General features: G+C 45.7%; 1 protein-coding gene across 2 annotated transcripts in view; it reads left to right on the top strand.

Moving 5' to 3' along the window:
* The window catches only part of SCAF4 (SR-related CTD associated factor 4), a 79,775-nt gene that overhangs the window by 40,235 nt on the left and 24,498 nt on the right, over window positions 1–15,042 (top strand). The window contains exons 8-11 of one of the 2 annotated variants that reach the window (XM_038387760.2): window positions 3,593–3,690; window positions 4,962–5,070; window positions 5,667–5,834; window positions 10,194–10,279. In XM_038387760.2, the coding sequence (XP_038243688.1) occupies window positions 3,593–3,690; window positions 4,962–5,070; window positions 5,667–5,834; window positions 10,194–10,279 (461 nt within the window). Of the gene's footprint in view, window positions 1–3,589; window positions 3,691–4,961; window positions 5,071–5,666; window positions 5,835–10,193; window positions 10,280–15,042 lie in introns of both variants that reach the window. The other variant, XM_038387759.2, reaches the window with a different exon arrangement.

A 15,042-nucleotide genomic window follows, 5' to 3' on the forward strand; every position in this document is an offset into this window, starting at 1 on the left:
GTCAGAGCCCTTCCACAAGAAGGGCAAGGGTTATAAGTGCCAGCAAGGCCACTAGCCAGCATCCTCCACTCATTCAAGTTCCACCCACAACCAACAGGGTGGTAAGCAGGCATTTTGAGGGTGCGCTCAAGGGCAACCTTTCCAGCCTGTGTCCTGGATCCTGCTTCCTGGCTTTTCTCCAACCTCGTTCCCTTTCCTCCCTGCTTGGGCCTCTACAACATTGGACCAATAGGTTCTCAGCACTGTGGCTCAGAGTTATACCCTTCAATTTATTTCTGTCCATCCCGTTGTCGTCCCTGCCCCCCAATCCCTCTTTAGGGATCCCTCTCATGAATCTGCTCACTTGGGAGGTGCAGGCCTTCTGCAGGTGGGAGCTGTGGAGGAAGTCCCCCTAAATTTCAGGGGCAAGGGGTTTTTACTCCTGTTATCTTTTTAATCCCAAAGGCCAAGGGGGGTTGAAGACCCATCCTGGACCTGCGAGACCTCAACAAGTATATCAAGAGGTTGAAGTTTCACATGGTCTCCCTGGCCTCCATCATTCCTTCCCAGGAGACTGGTACGCCACCCTTGGATGCTTGAAGGATGCTTACTTCCATGTATCGATATTCCACAGACCCAGATTTTTCCTGCGCTTCACAGTTGGGACTGCCCATTACCTGTTTGCAGTGCTCCCTTTCACTCTAGCAACAGCCCTGAGGGTGTTTACCAAGTGCATGTCAGTGGTGGCGGCTTACTTCAAACGTTGTGGTAATCCAGATTTACCCATACCTCGACGACTGGCTCATCAAGGGCTGCTCCAGGACCCAGGTCCAGCTCAGTGTCACCCTGCTGCAAGCTACGTGCCATGCCCTCGACCCATTGATAAACGAGCAAAAATCAACATAAACTCTATCCTTTGGACTGGGATTAATCGGACCGGTACTCGACTCTACCTGAGCCAGGGCATTTCTGCCACAGGAGAGGTTCAGGACAACATCCGATCTTGTTGACAGCAACTCCACACATCTGCTCACCGTGCGCTGGGTCTGCCTCAGATTGTTGGGTCACATGGCAATGTACACTTACATAGTCTATCATGCGAGGCTCAGACTGCGGCTCCTTCAATTGTGGCTAGTGACAGTCTATTCCCCATCCAGGGATCACCTGCACACGGTCATCATGATCCCACTGAAGGTGCTTACCTCTCTCCAGTGGTGGACTGACCCAGGGTTGATGCTGGAAGGAGTGCCGTTTGAGTGCCCACGGTCTCCCTGATATTGGATGTCTCCGACCTCGGTTGGTAAGCACATCTTAATACGCTGCGGACCCAGGGGATGTGGTCTCCAGATGAGCTGGTGTTACATATAAACGTCAGGGAGCTCAGAGCCATCTGCCTAGCCTGCTGTGTCTTCCTGCTACAGTTGTCCAGTGGGGTAGTACAGGTATTGACAGACAACACGGCCACGATGTTCTATGTCAACAGGCGGGGGAGTGCACTTGTCAGGTCTCTGTCAGGAAGCACTCCTCCTGTGGGACTGTTGCATCCAGCACGCAATCTATCTGGAAGCTTCGCATCTCCCCGGTGTCTGAAACATGCTAGCAGATTGCCTCAGCATGTCCTTTTTTTATCTCACCACGAGTGGTCACTCCACTTGGAGGTCGTCCGGGTGCTCTTCCAGAAGTGGGGGGCTCCCTAAATGGATCTGTTCGCCACCAGACCGAACAAGAAGTGTCGTCAGTTCTGCTTTCTCCAAGGCTTCAGCAGGGGCACCCTTTCCGATGCCTGCCTCCTGTCATGGGCAGGGGATCTGATGTACGCATTCCCACCAATTCCACTGATCAGCAAGGTCCTATCAAAAATCAAAAGGGACAAGGCGTGAGTTATTATGATCATCCTGGCATGGCCTCAGCAGCTCTGGTTCGGCACACTCATGGATCTGGCTGTGGCTGCTCCATGCCACTGCCCAGCTGCCTGGATCCACTCTCACAGGACCACGGTTGGCTCCTTCACCCAAATCTTTCCTCTCTTCATCTCCTGGCTTGGCTGCTGCATGGCTGAACCCAGAGGAACAGGCCTGTTCTAATCAGGTATAGCAGGTTCTCTTGGAAAGCAGCACGCTCTGGGGAGGGCTAATTACTTGGCAAAGTGGAAGCGGTTCTTCTGCTGGGTGTTGGAGCGTAGCATCTCCTTGACCCGGTCATCTCTGCAGTCCATTCTAGATTATTTGCCCCACCTAAAGCACCATGCCCTCACGCTTTCTTCTATCAAGGTGCACTTGGCAGCCATATTGACCTTCCACCCATGTGTTCAGGGTAAATCAGTGTTCTCGCATGAGATGTCTGTCTGGTTCCTAAAGGGCCTTGAAAGGCTCTTCCCACCAATCTGAGACCCAGTTCCCCAATGGAACCTCAATCTGATCCTCTCTAGGCTCAAGGGCCCGCCCTTTGAGCCTATGGCTTCTTGTTCCATTTCCCATCTGTTGTGGAAAGTTGCTTTCCTTGTAGCCATTACCTTGGTGAGGTGCGTAGCCGAGATTAAGGCCCTCACTTCGGAGTGTCCGTATATGGTATTCTACAAGGACACGGTCCAGCTCTGACCTCATTCGGCTTTCCTGCCTAGAATGGTGTCCCCTTTTCATGTCAACCAGGATATCTTCCTTCCGGTGTTCTGTCCGAAGCCCCACTTGACCAATGAGGAGAGGCGGCTACACACTTTGGATGTCCGGTACGCCCTAGCGTTCTACCTGGAGCGCACTAAGCTCTTTCATAGGTCAACCCAGCTCTTTATCGCAACAGCGGACAGGATGAAGGGTCTCCTGGTGTCCTCGCAGAGGGTCTCGAATGGGATCACCACCTGCATCCAGACCTATTATGAGCTGGCTCAGGCCAAGCCACCACCTATAATGAAAGCCCATTCGACCAGGGCTTAAGTGTCCTCGACAGCCTTCCTGGCGCATGTCCCTATCCAGGACATCTGCAGGTCTGCAATGTGATCTTCGGTACACACGTTCATGACTCACTATGCCATCACCCAGCAAGTAAGAGATGACTTTGGATTTGGCAGAGCTGTGTTGCTTCTCCAGTGGTACTGCTTGGGAGTTGCGTACAATAGGATGGATATGAGCAAGCACTCGAAGAAAAGACAGTTATCTTTTTTTCTTAACTAGTGTTCTTCGAGATGTATTGCTCATGTCCATTTCATGACCCACTCTCCTTCTCCACTGTCAGAGTTTCCGGAAAGAAGGAACTGAGAGTGGGGGGGAGCCGGCAGTGCATCTTATACTGCTGCATGTGCACACCACTCCAGAGGGCACCAGAGCCGGTCCCTATGGATACCACTGAGGGGAAAAGTCTTTTTGCACAGGTGCATGTGGTGAGCACACACACCTACAATGGAACGGACATGAGCAACACATCTCAAAGAACACGAGTTACGAAAAAAGGTAACTGTCTTTCTTTGCTCCTTGAGTAAATATTTTCCGCCTTTAGTTCCCAGAGTTGCTAAAATTTTATAGTCAGACATTTATATCCTTCATGTAATAGAAATAGTTTAACTGCTCACTATAAAATGTTGAGGAAAGTGGAGTTGGCTCAATGTAACTTTTTTCAGAAGCTGCTAGATCGATTTGACTATGATGATGAGCCAGAAGCAGTAGAAGACTCAAAGAAAGAGGATTCAACTTCGTCTCCTTCCATTTCTCAACCACCATTGTAAGTTTTGTGATGTGCGGTAAAATCAAAGTAATAAGATTCATATGAATACAAGAAAGCTTCAATTAAAATTCTAGGTTATGACAATATAGAAATAAAGAGTCTGTAAGTTTAGATATTGTTAATTGTTTGACTACATTATTTTTATTTCAACGGTACTTGTACGAGTTTGGCATGTCACAGAATTGGGTGAAGAATCTGTTCTGTAAATTATCTAACAGCTCATCTAGTTATAGGTACAAGATTTCAGTTTTGTATTTTTTAAAGCTGGATATTTCAAGGCATTTTTTTATTAATAAAATTAATTTGACTGCTTTGCTGGCTGTGGAAGGAACACAGAATTGTTAAAAGAAAATTGAGTTTGCAACCTTAAGCACTCAGTTAAGTGCATCCTTAATTCGTGTGCAACTGCAATTTGGCCTCTTTGTCCGTACGCATTGTGGTAGTCTTAAATTACGTGATTACATACTTTGCCTGTAATGGCCCTGCCTCATTCAGTGCACAGGCTGGATGGTGCTCAATGAATCGGTAGCTACTAAGTAGCTAAACAAAAATATTGAATATGTGGCCTCATGTCTTATTTGTCACACGCGACCCAAACATCGCACTGAATGCAGAACTGTTAATTTCCTCAAGCTCTTTTATGGTGCTCGTCTCCATAGCATCTGAATGTTTCACAAATATTAATGAACTGCTCTTCACAACACCCTTGTGAAATTGGTGGTGGTATTCCCATTTTACAGGTAGGAACTAAGGCACATAAAGATTAAGACCAAAACTATCAAAAGTATCCACTAATATTGGGTTGTACCACTTGAGGCCATATTGAACCTGATTTTTTCAGTGCACTTGTATTTATAACATGTTAAATGTTTAAAATACAGCTCCCGTGTTTCCCGATTCCAGTTGCAGTTGAGCATGTAGCATTTCTGAAAATCAGACCCCAGCTATCTCAGGTTAGGCAGACAGAAAACGAGAACTCACACTGAAAAGTTTGGTTTAAATGACTTGTCTTGCATCCCACAGGAAATCTGTGGTAGAGTCGTGGCAAAGTTATCGGTGAAAATGTGGTCTTGTAATGCAAAGTTTTAGGTAGCCTTAACTAAAAAAATCACTTCCAGCTCTTCCGATAATTGGATGATTGGTTTCTATGGAGTATTCAGCTAAATTTTTATCTAAATTTGAAGCAGCAATGAGATTTAAATGTAAAAACAGAATGTTTACATGTTAACATTGCCTTGCTGCTGCAGAGTAATTCTGGTTTTTTTCAGTGGATTTCCAGGAGAAGGTATGCAACAGCCAGTATATCCACAGCTCCCAAATATAGACCCATTTCAACCGCGGCTGATGGGAATGCAGCAAGATCCAATGCATCATCAGGTAGCTTTGAATAACTTTTGAGATTTATTTCCTTTGAAATTTGTTACTTTTATTAATACATGTTTAGAATGTCTGCTCTTCCTACGGAATCATTTAGTATTTTTGATGCATGAAACTGGAAGGAAATCTGTTAAATATGAAGAAATAACATTTGTATACACCATTAGCTTTGGTAAACTACTTACACATATCCTTAATTTCATGTGTGGTTCCATTGACTTCAATTGCAGTATTTACATATGGAAAATTAAACGTGTTTGCAACATCAGAGCCTTGTCAGTCCCCTAGAGTAGAAAATGTTTAGAACTAAGTTGCATTGTGAGTGCATGTGAATGTATTTTACATATTCTAATGACATATTGCATGCAAAATTTTTCAGCTGAGTTTTGAAAGGGGCCACACAACTAGGGAGCTATATAAATGCATGTATGAACACAAATATCTAATGTATATATGTGCTTTTTTCATATAAAACTTGTAATGCTGCTCTGAGCAAAATATGTGCAGCTTTCCATTAATCAAGCCAAGCTTATCATTATTGTTAAAGTAGTAATTTTTTCACTGAGACTGAAAATGAACCTTTTTTCCCCCTAAAGGTCCCGCTCCCTCCTAATGGACAAATGCCAAGTTTTGGACTTCTACCTACCCCACAGTTTCCTCCCATGACTCAGCCTGTTATACCGCCAACACCAGCCGTGCAGCAAACTTTCCAATCTCCTTTCCCAGTACAGACTGAACCACACATACAGAAAACACATCAGCAGGTGAGGACTCTTGCCATTTAATACAATTTTAGGCTCTTAAGTTTAAAAGCACTAGCAAGCAATCTGTCAGACTATTGAAAGTAACCATGCCCAGAGGTGTTCATGGAGGCAGCTCACTTGATAGAAGTTTAGGTGCCAAAGTGCTTCAGTAGAGACTGCACCACAATGCGTACCTTTTTCCTGCTTCTCTTTGGGAAAAGCCTTGGATTTGGATTTCAGCCAGTCTGTTTACCTCTTCTCATCTCTCCCTCCTCCCCCATCAAGCTGCAGGAATATTCTCTCTCCTCAAAGTCCTTGCAGCAATATCAGTCTGATTCTAATTCTGGAGGTAAACTATATGAATGAGCTCATTCTAAAGATTAACAAGATATTTGAAATAGAGGTGACCCAAAAATTCCAAGAAATTCCCCTTAAAATGAAAAATAGTAGGGAAGGGATAGTTCCCTTATATCCGGGTTTGAAGGATATTGTGGATTCAAAGTGGCTGGCTTCTTCTAGAGAAGTGATCAGTGAGTGAGAAAATTCTGACTTAAATTATATAAAGTTCTTAAATACAAGAAGTCAAAATTTTGCCATCTCTAAAATGGATTCTAAGACTTTATCCATGAAAGACTTTGAAGGAAAAATTTCACTGAAGAATCTAGGGATAAGACTTGAACGTTCTCTGAAAGGAGATTGATTGCATTCTCAGCAGCCTTGTGTGTACTTATAGCCTGTGTAGTCACCTCCAGGGTTTCCCTTTCTTTTACTAAAGACAGTAAATCATCCAAATGGAGAGCCAAAAAACAACGTGATTACAAAAAAGAGGCTCTGGAATCTGTACCAAATGTTCTCAATTTGTGATGCAGCCTGTGATATCACAAGAATTTTTTCATGCTCTTTATTCTGTTCCACCACGATAACCAGGATATAATACATTCAGTTGCAGTTCTGGGACATATGCTACCTTCAGAATCTATCTGGTTCAGGCTCCCTTTATAATTACAAAAAGTTAATTGTTGAGGCCTTGAATGTGAACAAGCTTTCTGTGCACAAAGACAAAAATGATTGCTTTCTTCAGGTTAAGAACTTCAGGGGTACTGGCAAATGCTAGAAACAATCCTTTCTTTCTGCTTGAGAAAGAGATTACTTCTTAAGAGCCACTGAGCAGAAGGAGTGTTGATTCTGACTTTGCCTCCCCATCAGAGCCAGCTTGCAAAGGTTTCTTCTGTCAGCTTGAACTAAATCCACTTGGGACCCCAGTATGTGTTGGACATTGTGCAATGTGACTCCCTCATTTTTATCCCCTCTAACCAAATTTCTTGTCCCTAATTTGCTTCCCTTCAGCCCAAGAAAATGGGCAGCTCTTTAGGACTTGGTTCACCACCAACTGTCCCTGTATGCAATTTCACCTGCCCCACCCCCTGAAGAGGCAGTTTGATATTTAAGATTTGCCTTGGTTCCCAAAAATAATGATGGGGGTCCATCCCAATCTGGGTCCTGTTTCCTGTAAATTCTGGCAGTAAGATGCATGCTTGTGGATTGCGACCCTTTTTCTTCGTTCAGGACATCCAGCAAAGGGGTTGTTTATGTTGTGAAGCTATATTAAAAAAAAAAAAAATTGATTCTTGGTTGTTTCCATTAATCTATCATGTTTCTAGTACCTGTAATTACTGAGATCACCACCATTTTCAGTATTTCTTCCCCCTACCCCCACCTTTGGCCTTTTTGGTCAGTTCCATGTTTGTTCCCAAGATTTTAGTGGCCGTATTTACCTTCCTCAAATAAGAGGGTATATACATTTCGGTCCCTTGGATGACAACCACCTCAGGTTTTGGAGCAGACAGAAGGTGATTCAGAACTCCTGGAGAATGATCCAGATTCTTCAACACGCTTTTGTGATCATCTGGGACAAATGCTCCTAATCATTTTTGTGGGGCTTAACTCACCTAAGATTCAGGTTCTGTGCACATCTTGAAAGGGTCATTCTTCCTGCAGACTTAGATTGTAAATTCTTTGGAGCAGGGTCTGTCTTTTTATTCATTGTTTTTACAATGCTAATACAATTCCAGGACTGAGGCGCCTAGGTGCTACAATCATGTAAAATAAAAATACAGTGACAAATCGAACAGTTGGTTCAGAGGCTACACAAACACCCTGCTGCAACTATTTGGCAAGCCATTCATCTGGAATTGATGATTTATTGCTCACCTGCAGCTGAGTGGACCATCATTTACAGTAGGTTTTTCCAGGCATTTCTTCTGTAGATAAAATCAGTGCCTGGTCTCTCTTCAGAGATCACCTTCCTCACTGAAGTTTTTGAATCCCTGAGAAGGTGGAATAAATCTAGAAACATGAGTGAGGAAAACTTCTGTCTAAAATTCCTACTATCTGGTTTATTAGGGTTGCTTACCTGATCAAATGCAAATCGGAGGAAAAATAGTTTCCATGAGAATTCAAGAGGAGCCTCCGTTATCTGGGATTGTAGGCAATTGGGAAAGTCATGAGACACATGGCTCCTCACAACCGCATCCCCTGTGATTTAGGGTGAGACCTACCCCCCACCCTACTGTTGCAGAACACATTTTGAGTTTAATAATTTCAGCTTCATATGGCAAAATTAAGGTTTCAGGCTGTGTATTCAGAGGAGAGAAAACTGAACTGCAGAAAGCTTGTCTTCTAAGAGTTGGGGATTCTGCTGATCAATTTATTTGTTTCAGGCATCAATAAGCTTGACCTTTGCTACTCCTCTAGCTCTAAGAAAGGCAGGTAACTTCATTCAGTTGGCCAGACTAAATGAACATAATTATGTTTGTTTTACCCTGGGTCTATGGTTGCTTGACAATGAGAGACTGGGTCTGTGGTTGCTTGATAACATTTCATCTCCCAGTTCATGGAAATGACACCTTGCCTTCCTTGTAGGTATCTCTGACCAGAGACCTGATAGTAGAAAAAGTCTGAGAAAAGGAATATGGAGAGGACGATGGAAGATTTGGAGGCATGTGAAAGAGCAGGATGGAGTCATGCTCCCTGCTTTTGAATGGAGAGGGAGGAGAAAGTGTGTTAAGCATTTAAACCTCAAGTTCTTAAAATATGGATAAGACTCCCCGCTACTCTCCTGTCATTCCATTATATCATCTGCAAGCCCCTAATCCACCCAGTATAACTTCCTCCTATAGACTTTGCTTAAAGTCTGCAGGAATGGGGAGCCCCACATTGGGCCTCATAAGACATTTCAGAGCAGAGTTCCCTTGTGGCAGACTGGGGGGCAGGGGCTCCCTCGAGACCCCGCTTCCAGTTTGTTCTTCCCCAATTGGTAGCACATGAGGAGTTCTCTGAGTAAAACAGACAAAAGAAAGGTCCTCTCCCCTCTCTTTTTCCCTTGTGAGAGAGGAGAATCTGTGTGAAACCAAAGGCAAAAGTGGTCTGGATATCAGGCAGCCTTTCTGGATTCAGCCCTTTGGGTTTAGTCTATCAGCAGGTTTGTTGTCTTTCAATGGGGGCTACCTCCAGGTCTTCCTCTTGGGGTGTGAGCTCCTTTGTAAGGGGGCAGTTTCACCGTCTCCCTCTCAGCTGGCCTGTTTCTGCTGTCAGCAGTCTCTGATGTGGAACAGTCCTCCTCCTGTTCACCGCTTCTTCCTGTGGCAGGTTTTCTCTCTAAGCTCACCCTTCCAGGCATAACAAACCTTGCAGGTGTGCCTCATTTGTGCTGAACAGGCCCAGAAGAGCTCGTTAGTCTCCTCCCCGCAAGAAGGAGTGCGTGTCCCTTCGTGCATAATATATTTTGCCAGTGGTTTAATCTTTTGGTGCTCAATTAAAAGAAAATGTTCAAACAAAATACTTAGAGTTATAAGTGGAGAATTTGAATTGGCAGTTAGAGCAAATATCTTTTACTATTGGGGCTTACTGTTGTGGAACACATTGTGAGACATGGACCAGGTGACTTTGGACATAACTTGTAACAACAATAGGTTTTAAAAAAAAAATCAACAAGGATTTTTTAGCTTGACTGTCATTAGTTATTTGTACCCCATTCTTACTGTAGAAACATTTATTATACCTAACAATATAACATGCTGAAATTAACTAAGCTTGGAGAAAAATCAACAATTTCAAAATTTAAGTTTTGTATGAGTTTTTAAAATGTTGATGTATTAATAGTATTTATCACAAATGTATTGTGCTTATTAAAATTTTTCGCGCTAGTGAATAAAACAGTAAAATCTGTTTTGGACAAAAATCATATGTTTGATTCTAGATATCTAACTATGAATCTAATTTCATGTAACTTGTTTGGTAGACTAATTGAGTCTAGTCACAAACTGGAATAAAATTAATACTTGCGGTAATTACAGCATTTTAACTTGTGGGGCATTTTAGGATATGGAGGTGGAACAGCCCAGTGTTCAGGAAGTTAAACGACATGTTTCTGATAACAGAAAATCAAGATCTAGATCGGCATCAAGGTAAGTTAATGTAATTTTTTCTAGCACTGAAAATATATGTATGCTATTTTATATATTAACTTTAGTATATCTCATCAAAAGGATTCAAAGTGCTTTACTAAGTGTGTGTTGAGAAAGGATAGCCCTAAGGTTAGTGTGGTAGCTAGGGACTTGGTGATCCTGGGTTCAATTCCCTGCTCTTCCTGGGTGACCTTGAGCAAGTCACTAAGGGCTTGTCTAAACTGGGAAATTTACTGGTATAATTTTACCACCATAGGGATAGCAGTATAAATCCGTATGTGGACAGTTATTCAGGAATAAGAGTATGCACAAAGGACATATGGTATAACTATGCTAGTAAATTTCCTGGTGTAGACGAGTCCGTAGTATCTTTATGCCTTACTTCTCTAGGGGGTAAAATGACCTCCTTACCTCACAGTGAGGGACCAAATAGCTGCAGTAGATGCATAGGGATCACTCTTATATCTCTGAAGTGCAGCTGCTACTTGAGTGGAATGAGACAGTCATTCAGAGCCATCAGCATCACATTTCTCCTCTTCTGGTAGAAGTGAAGAATAACTTCTCCCTTTGCAGTTACTGGAGAAATCTTAAATAGACAGAATGTCATTATTTAATTTCTACCAGGATTCTAGAGTTCTCAACTCTATTTTTACAAAAATATCCATAGGCTCTTGAATGGTTTTGTGGGCTGTAGGTTTTGCCTATCAGAAAGACAGCATATCCCAACAGAGTCATGGGATACTGGTTCCACGTTGGCTAAAAGCCACCTGTATTTATGTGGCAAATCCGCCTACTAAATTACCAGGGCCACTCCTTTGCAGCACTTTACTTGGGTTTTTTTTTTTTTTTTGGAGGATTACCTTGAAATACCTGCCAGGCCTAGGTTTGCTTAGCTTAAATAATAGTGTAAAGTGGTATTGTTCTTCTTTGAGTGCTTGTTCATGTCGATTCCAAGTAGGTGTGCATGCGCCGCATGTACAGTTGTTGGAAGGGTTTTCCCCTGGCAGTACCTGTTGGGTCGGTGCCCCTTGGAGTTGCACCTTCATGGCGCTGCATTTAGGGCCCTGCCAACCTGCTGCCACTTCAGTTCCTTCTTACCACCCATGACGGTCATTGGAGCGGTGTGTCTTCTCTTGCATTCTCCTAGTGGTTTCTGTTGCATCTATAAATGGAGTAGAATTAGTGTTTTAGTAGTGATTAGCTTTAGTTTCTGTTTGGGGGAGGGGGTCTCACCCCAATTTGTTTTCCCCTTCTCAGGGGTCGAGGCATGTGGACCTGCCATAAATCTATGTCAAAGGGCGATCCCCACAAGTCCTGTCTGAGGTGCCTGGGGAATCCCATCAGACAAATTGGTGTAGGATTTGCAAGGGATTCCATCCTAGGACTAAAAAAGAGAGGGACTTCAGACTTAAACAGCTCCTCATGGAGGGAACCCTTTGTCCCCAACTGGCTCTGGGCCAGCCAGACCCGGCACCCTGCACCTTGGTGCGGAGTGCGCCGGCCTCAATTAGAGAGGCTACGGCCCCAAGGAAGGACTCTGCCTAGAGATCCTCAGCACCTTCATTCTCTGGCACCGAAGTCCACCCCTTCTGTGGCAGCCTAGCACTGCTCTCACTCACAGGAGATGCAAGAAAACTGACAGAAGGCACTTGCTCACGGTTAGCGCAACTGGGAGAGAGCGCGCTAATGGCATGCGTCCCATGTCAGGGCACCCGGCGCCTGTCCCACCTCCAACTTTGGGCCTGCAGAGGGGTCCATCAAGTCTGGTGTCAATGGACTCCCCCATAAGGGAGTGCCACATGGAGGAGTTGGAGCTCTCTTTCACCCTGAACGCATTTGAGGCGGCCAGGGACCTGATAGCCATGATAGCACCACAGTCCCCAGCCAAGAGAGAGCATTGGATACAAGACTTTGGGTGTTGTCCAGAAGTAAGCCAGCCACAATGCAGCACCTATCGCCCTCCCCTCAATTCGTTACTTTAAAGCCACTGCCTGAGTGGGCATGAAAAAATAATGCCAAGGCCTTTAATATCAATAGTTGCAGGGAGGGAGAGAGAGAGGGACAAACACTCAGCTATCCCAAATAAATCACCTTGATGCTCCCCGGCATCGTCCCTCTTGGCACTACTGTGGTCTCCATGCTCGGAGTGAGTCATCAGACTGAGGTGGAGTCGTACGTCTCTAAGCGTAGCCAGAACCGATCAGAGCAGTGCCATTACAGGCAGGTGATAGGGCAAGCTCCCCCCACGATGGCAGGTGCCCGCGCAATGGCCCTTTTGGACCCAGTGGGCATATTACCAGGCCCAGGGTTCCTACTCCAGGGGTTCCCAGTCCATCGCCTTGGAAGCATGTGCTCCTCTACTGGCCAGGGACTGCTTACCACCACATGGCACCAAAGTGGGTATGGAGTTTGGCGCAGAGGTCAGCACTGGGATCTGAACCAGGGTCAACCCCAGCACTGAACATGAGGACCCTGCACAGGGTGAAACCTGCAAGCCTGAGGGTCAGGAAGGCCCGGTATCACCCAGGGCATCATCATCATCCTCCCCTGACAAGGCAGTGGCAGGGTCTTCAGCTGCTCCGACCCCTATTGACAACAGGGCTCACAAGGAGCTACTGTGGAGGGTGGCCCAGAAACTAGGGCTCCAAGCTGAGGAGATGGTGGAGTCTGGACCCCCGTGGTGGACATTTTAGCATCAGAGGGCCCCTCAAAGGTGGCATTGCCTCTCATAAAGACTATGCAGGCCACCATCAAAACTCTGGCAGACACCTGCTAAGGGGATAGAAAGAAAGTACTTCAAACCCTCAAAGGGGTACGAGTACCTTTGCATTCCTCCACAGCCAGGGTTGCTGGTGGTAGCGTCTGTGAATGAGAGGGAAAGGCAGGGACAGCAGACCCCAATGCCCAAGTCCAAGGACTCAAAGAAGCTGGACCTCTTCGATAGAAACGTGTACTTCACTTTGCGGGGGGCTCTAGCTTTGTATTGCAAACCAGCAAGCGGTCTTGAGCTGCTACAACTTCAGCTCATGGGTTACCATGACAAAGTTCAAGGAGATGCTCCCTGACGACTCAAAATCAGAGTTCACAGCCATCATGGAGGAGGGCAAGGCAGCGGCGAGGACCCCGTTTGCGGCATCCAGGGCAGCCTTAGACTCGGCCACGCGAACCATGTTCTCCACTATCTCCATGAGGAGGGAATTCATGGCTGCAGGTGTCGGGCCTCCCTCCAGAGGCCCAACAAACAATACAGGACCTGCCCTTTGAAGACTCTGGATTGTTTTCGGAGCAGATAGACTCCAAACTCCATAACCTGAAGGATTCATGGGCAACATTGAAATCCTTGGGGCTGTATACACCAGCCACACAGAGAAAGCACTTTAAGCCCCAGCCTCTCCGGTGTTTTTATCCTACACAGCCTAGGCAGGACTACTCTAGGAAGCGGGACAGGAACAATAGACATAGGCCTCCCCAGTCCCCACCCAACCAAGACCTCGACGAGGCAGCCGTCCAGTTCCAAGCACATCTTTTGAGGGTGAGCCTGGGCGATGAACCAGACCACATCCTGGATCCTTCTCCCTGTTTCTTGAACCGTCTATCCCACTTTTATTGTGCGTGGACCCAGATAACTTCAGACTGCTGGGTGCAGTGCACAGTAGAATTGGGATATTCTCTCCAATTCTTTTCCTCCCCTCCTTTCATCCCCCTTCCCCATCCCTCTTCAAGGACCCTGCTCATGAGTAATTTCTTATACAGGAGGTGCAAATGCTCCTAAGTGCAGGAGCAGTAGAGGAGGTCCTCAGGAGCTAAGGGGAAAGGGATTCGACTCCCAATATTTCCTAATTCTGAAAGCCAAAGGGGGTCTCAGACCCATTCTCGACCTGCAAAATCTCAACAGATTCATGAAACTGAAGTTTCACGTGGTATCTTTGCCGTCATTCCCTCCCTGGATCCTGGGGGACTTGTATGCTGCCCTCGACTTGAAGGACACTTACTTTCATATATCGATAGTCCTGTCCCACGGGAGGTTCCTCAAATTCGTAGTGAACCACACATCAGTTTACAGTCCTTCCCTTCGGCCTGTCAGCGGCCCCTCATGTGTTTACCAAGTGCATGGCAGTTGTCGCTGCTTTCCTGAGGAGACGGCAGGTGCAGGTGTTCCCATATCTCAACAACTGGCTTATGAGGGGCCTCTCCAACGTGCAGGTAGAGGCGCATGTAAACCTGATACGGTCAACCTTTGACAGACTGGGTCTATTGTTGAACATGCCAAAGTCAACCCTATCCCCTACCTAGAGGAGAGAGTTTATAGGAGCAATCCTGGACTCCACTCACGCACAGGTATTCCTACCGGAGTCTCGCTTCCAATCCATTTGCTCTATCATAGAGGACTTAAGGCATTTTCCCACCGTGATGGCACAGAGCTACTTGAAGCTGCTAGGTCACATGGCCGCATGCACATATGTAGTTCTGCATGTAAGATTGTGGCTCAGGCCTCTTTGGTTGGTACACTAATGCCAGCCAAGCCTAGAGAGACACAATCTGGATAAGCTGGTTTCACTCCCTCTTCTGTTATAGAGTCCCTCCTATGCTGGCTCAATCCTCAAGCGGTATGCATGGGTGCCCTTCTCCAGGCCTCAGCCCTCAATGTCCCTAGTCACGGACACATCAGCATTGGGGTGGGGAGCACATCTAGGGGCCCTCAAAACTCAAGCAGAGCTCTCACTTCACATCAACGTCAGGGAGCAGAGAATGGTTCGCCTAGC

Source organism: Dermochelys coriacea, chromosome 1, assembly GCF_009764565.3.
Source record: "Dermochelys coriacea isolate rDerCor1 chromosome 1, rDerCor1.pri.v4, whole genome shotgun sequence".
NCBI lineage: Eukaryota > Metazoa > Chordata > Testudines > Dermochelyidae > Dermochelys > Dermochelys coriacea.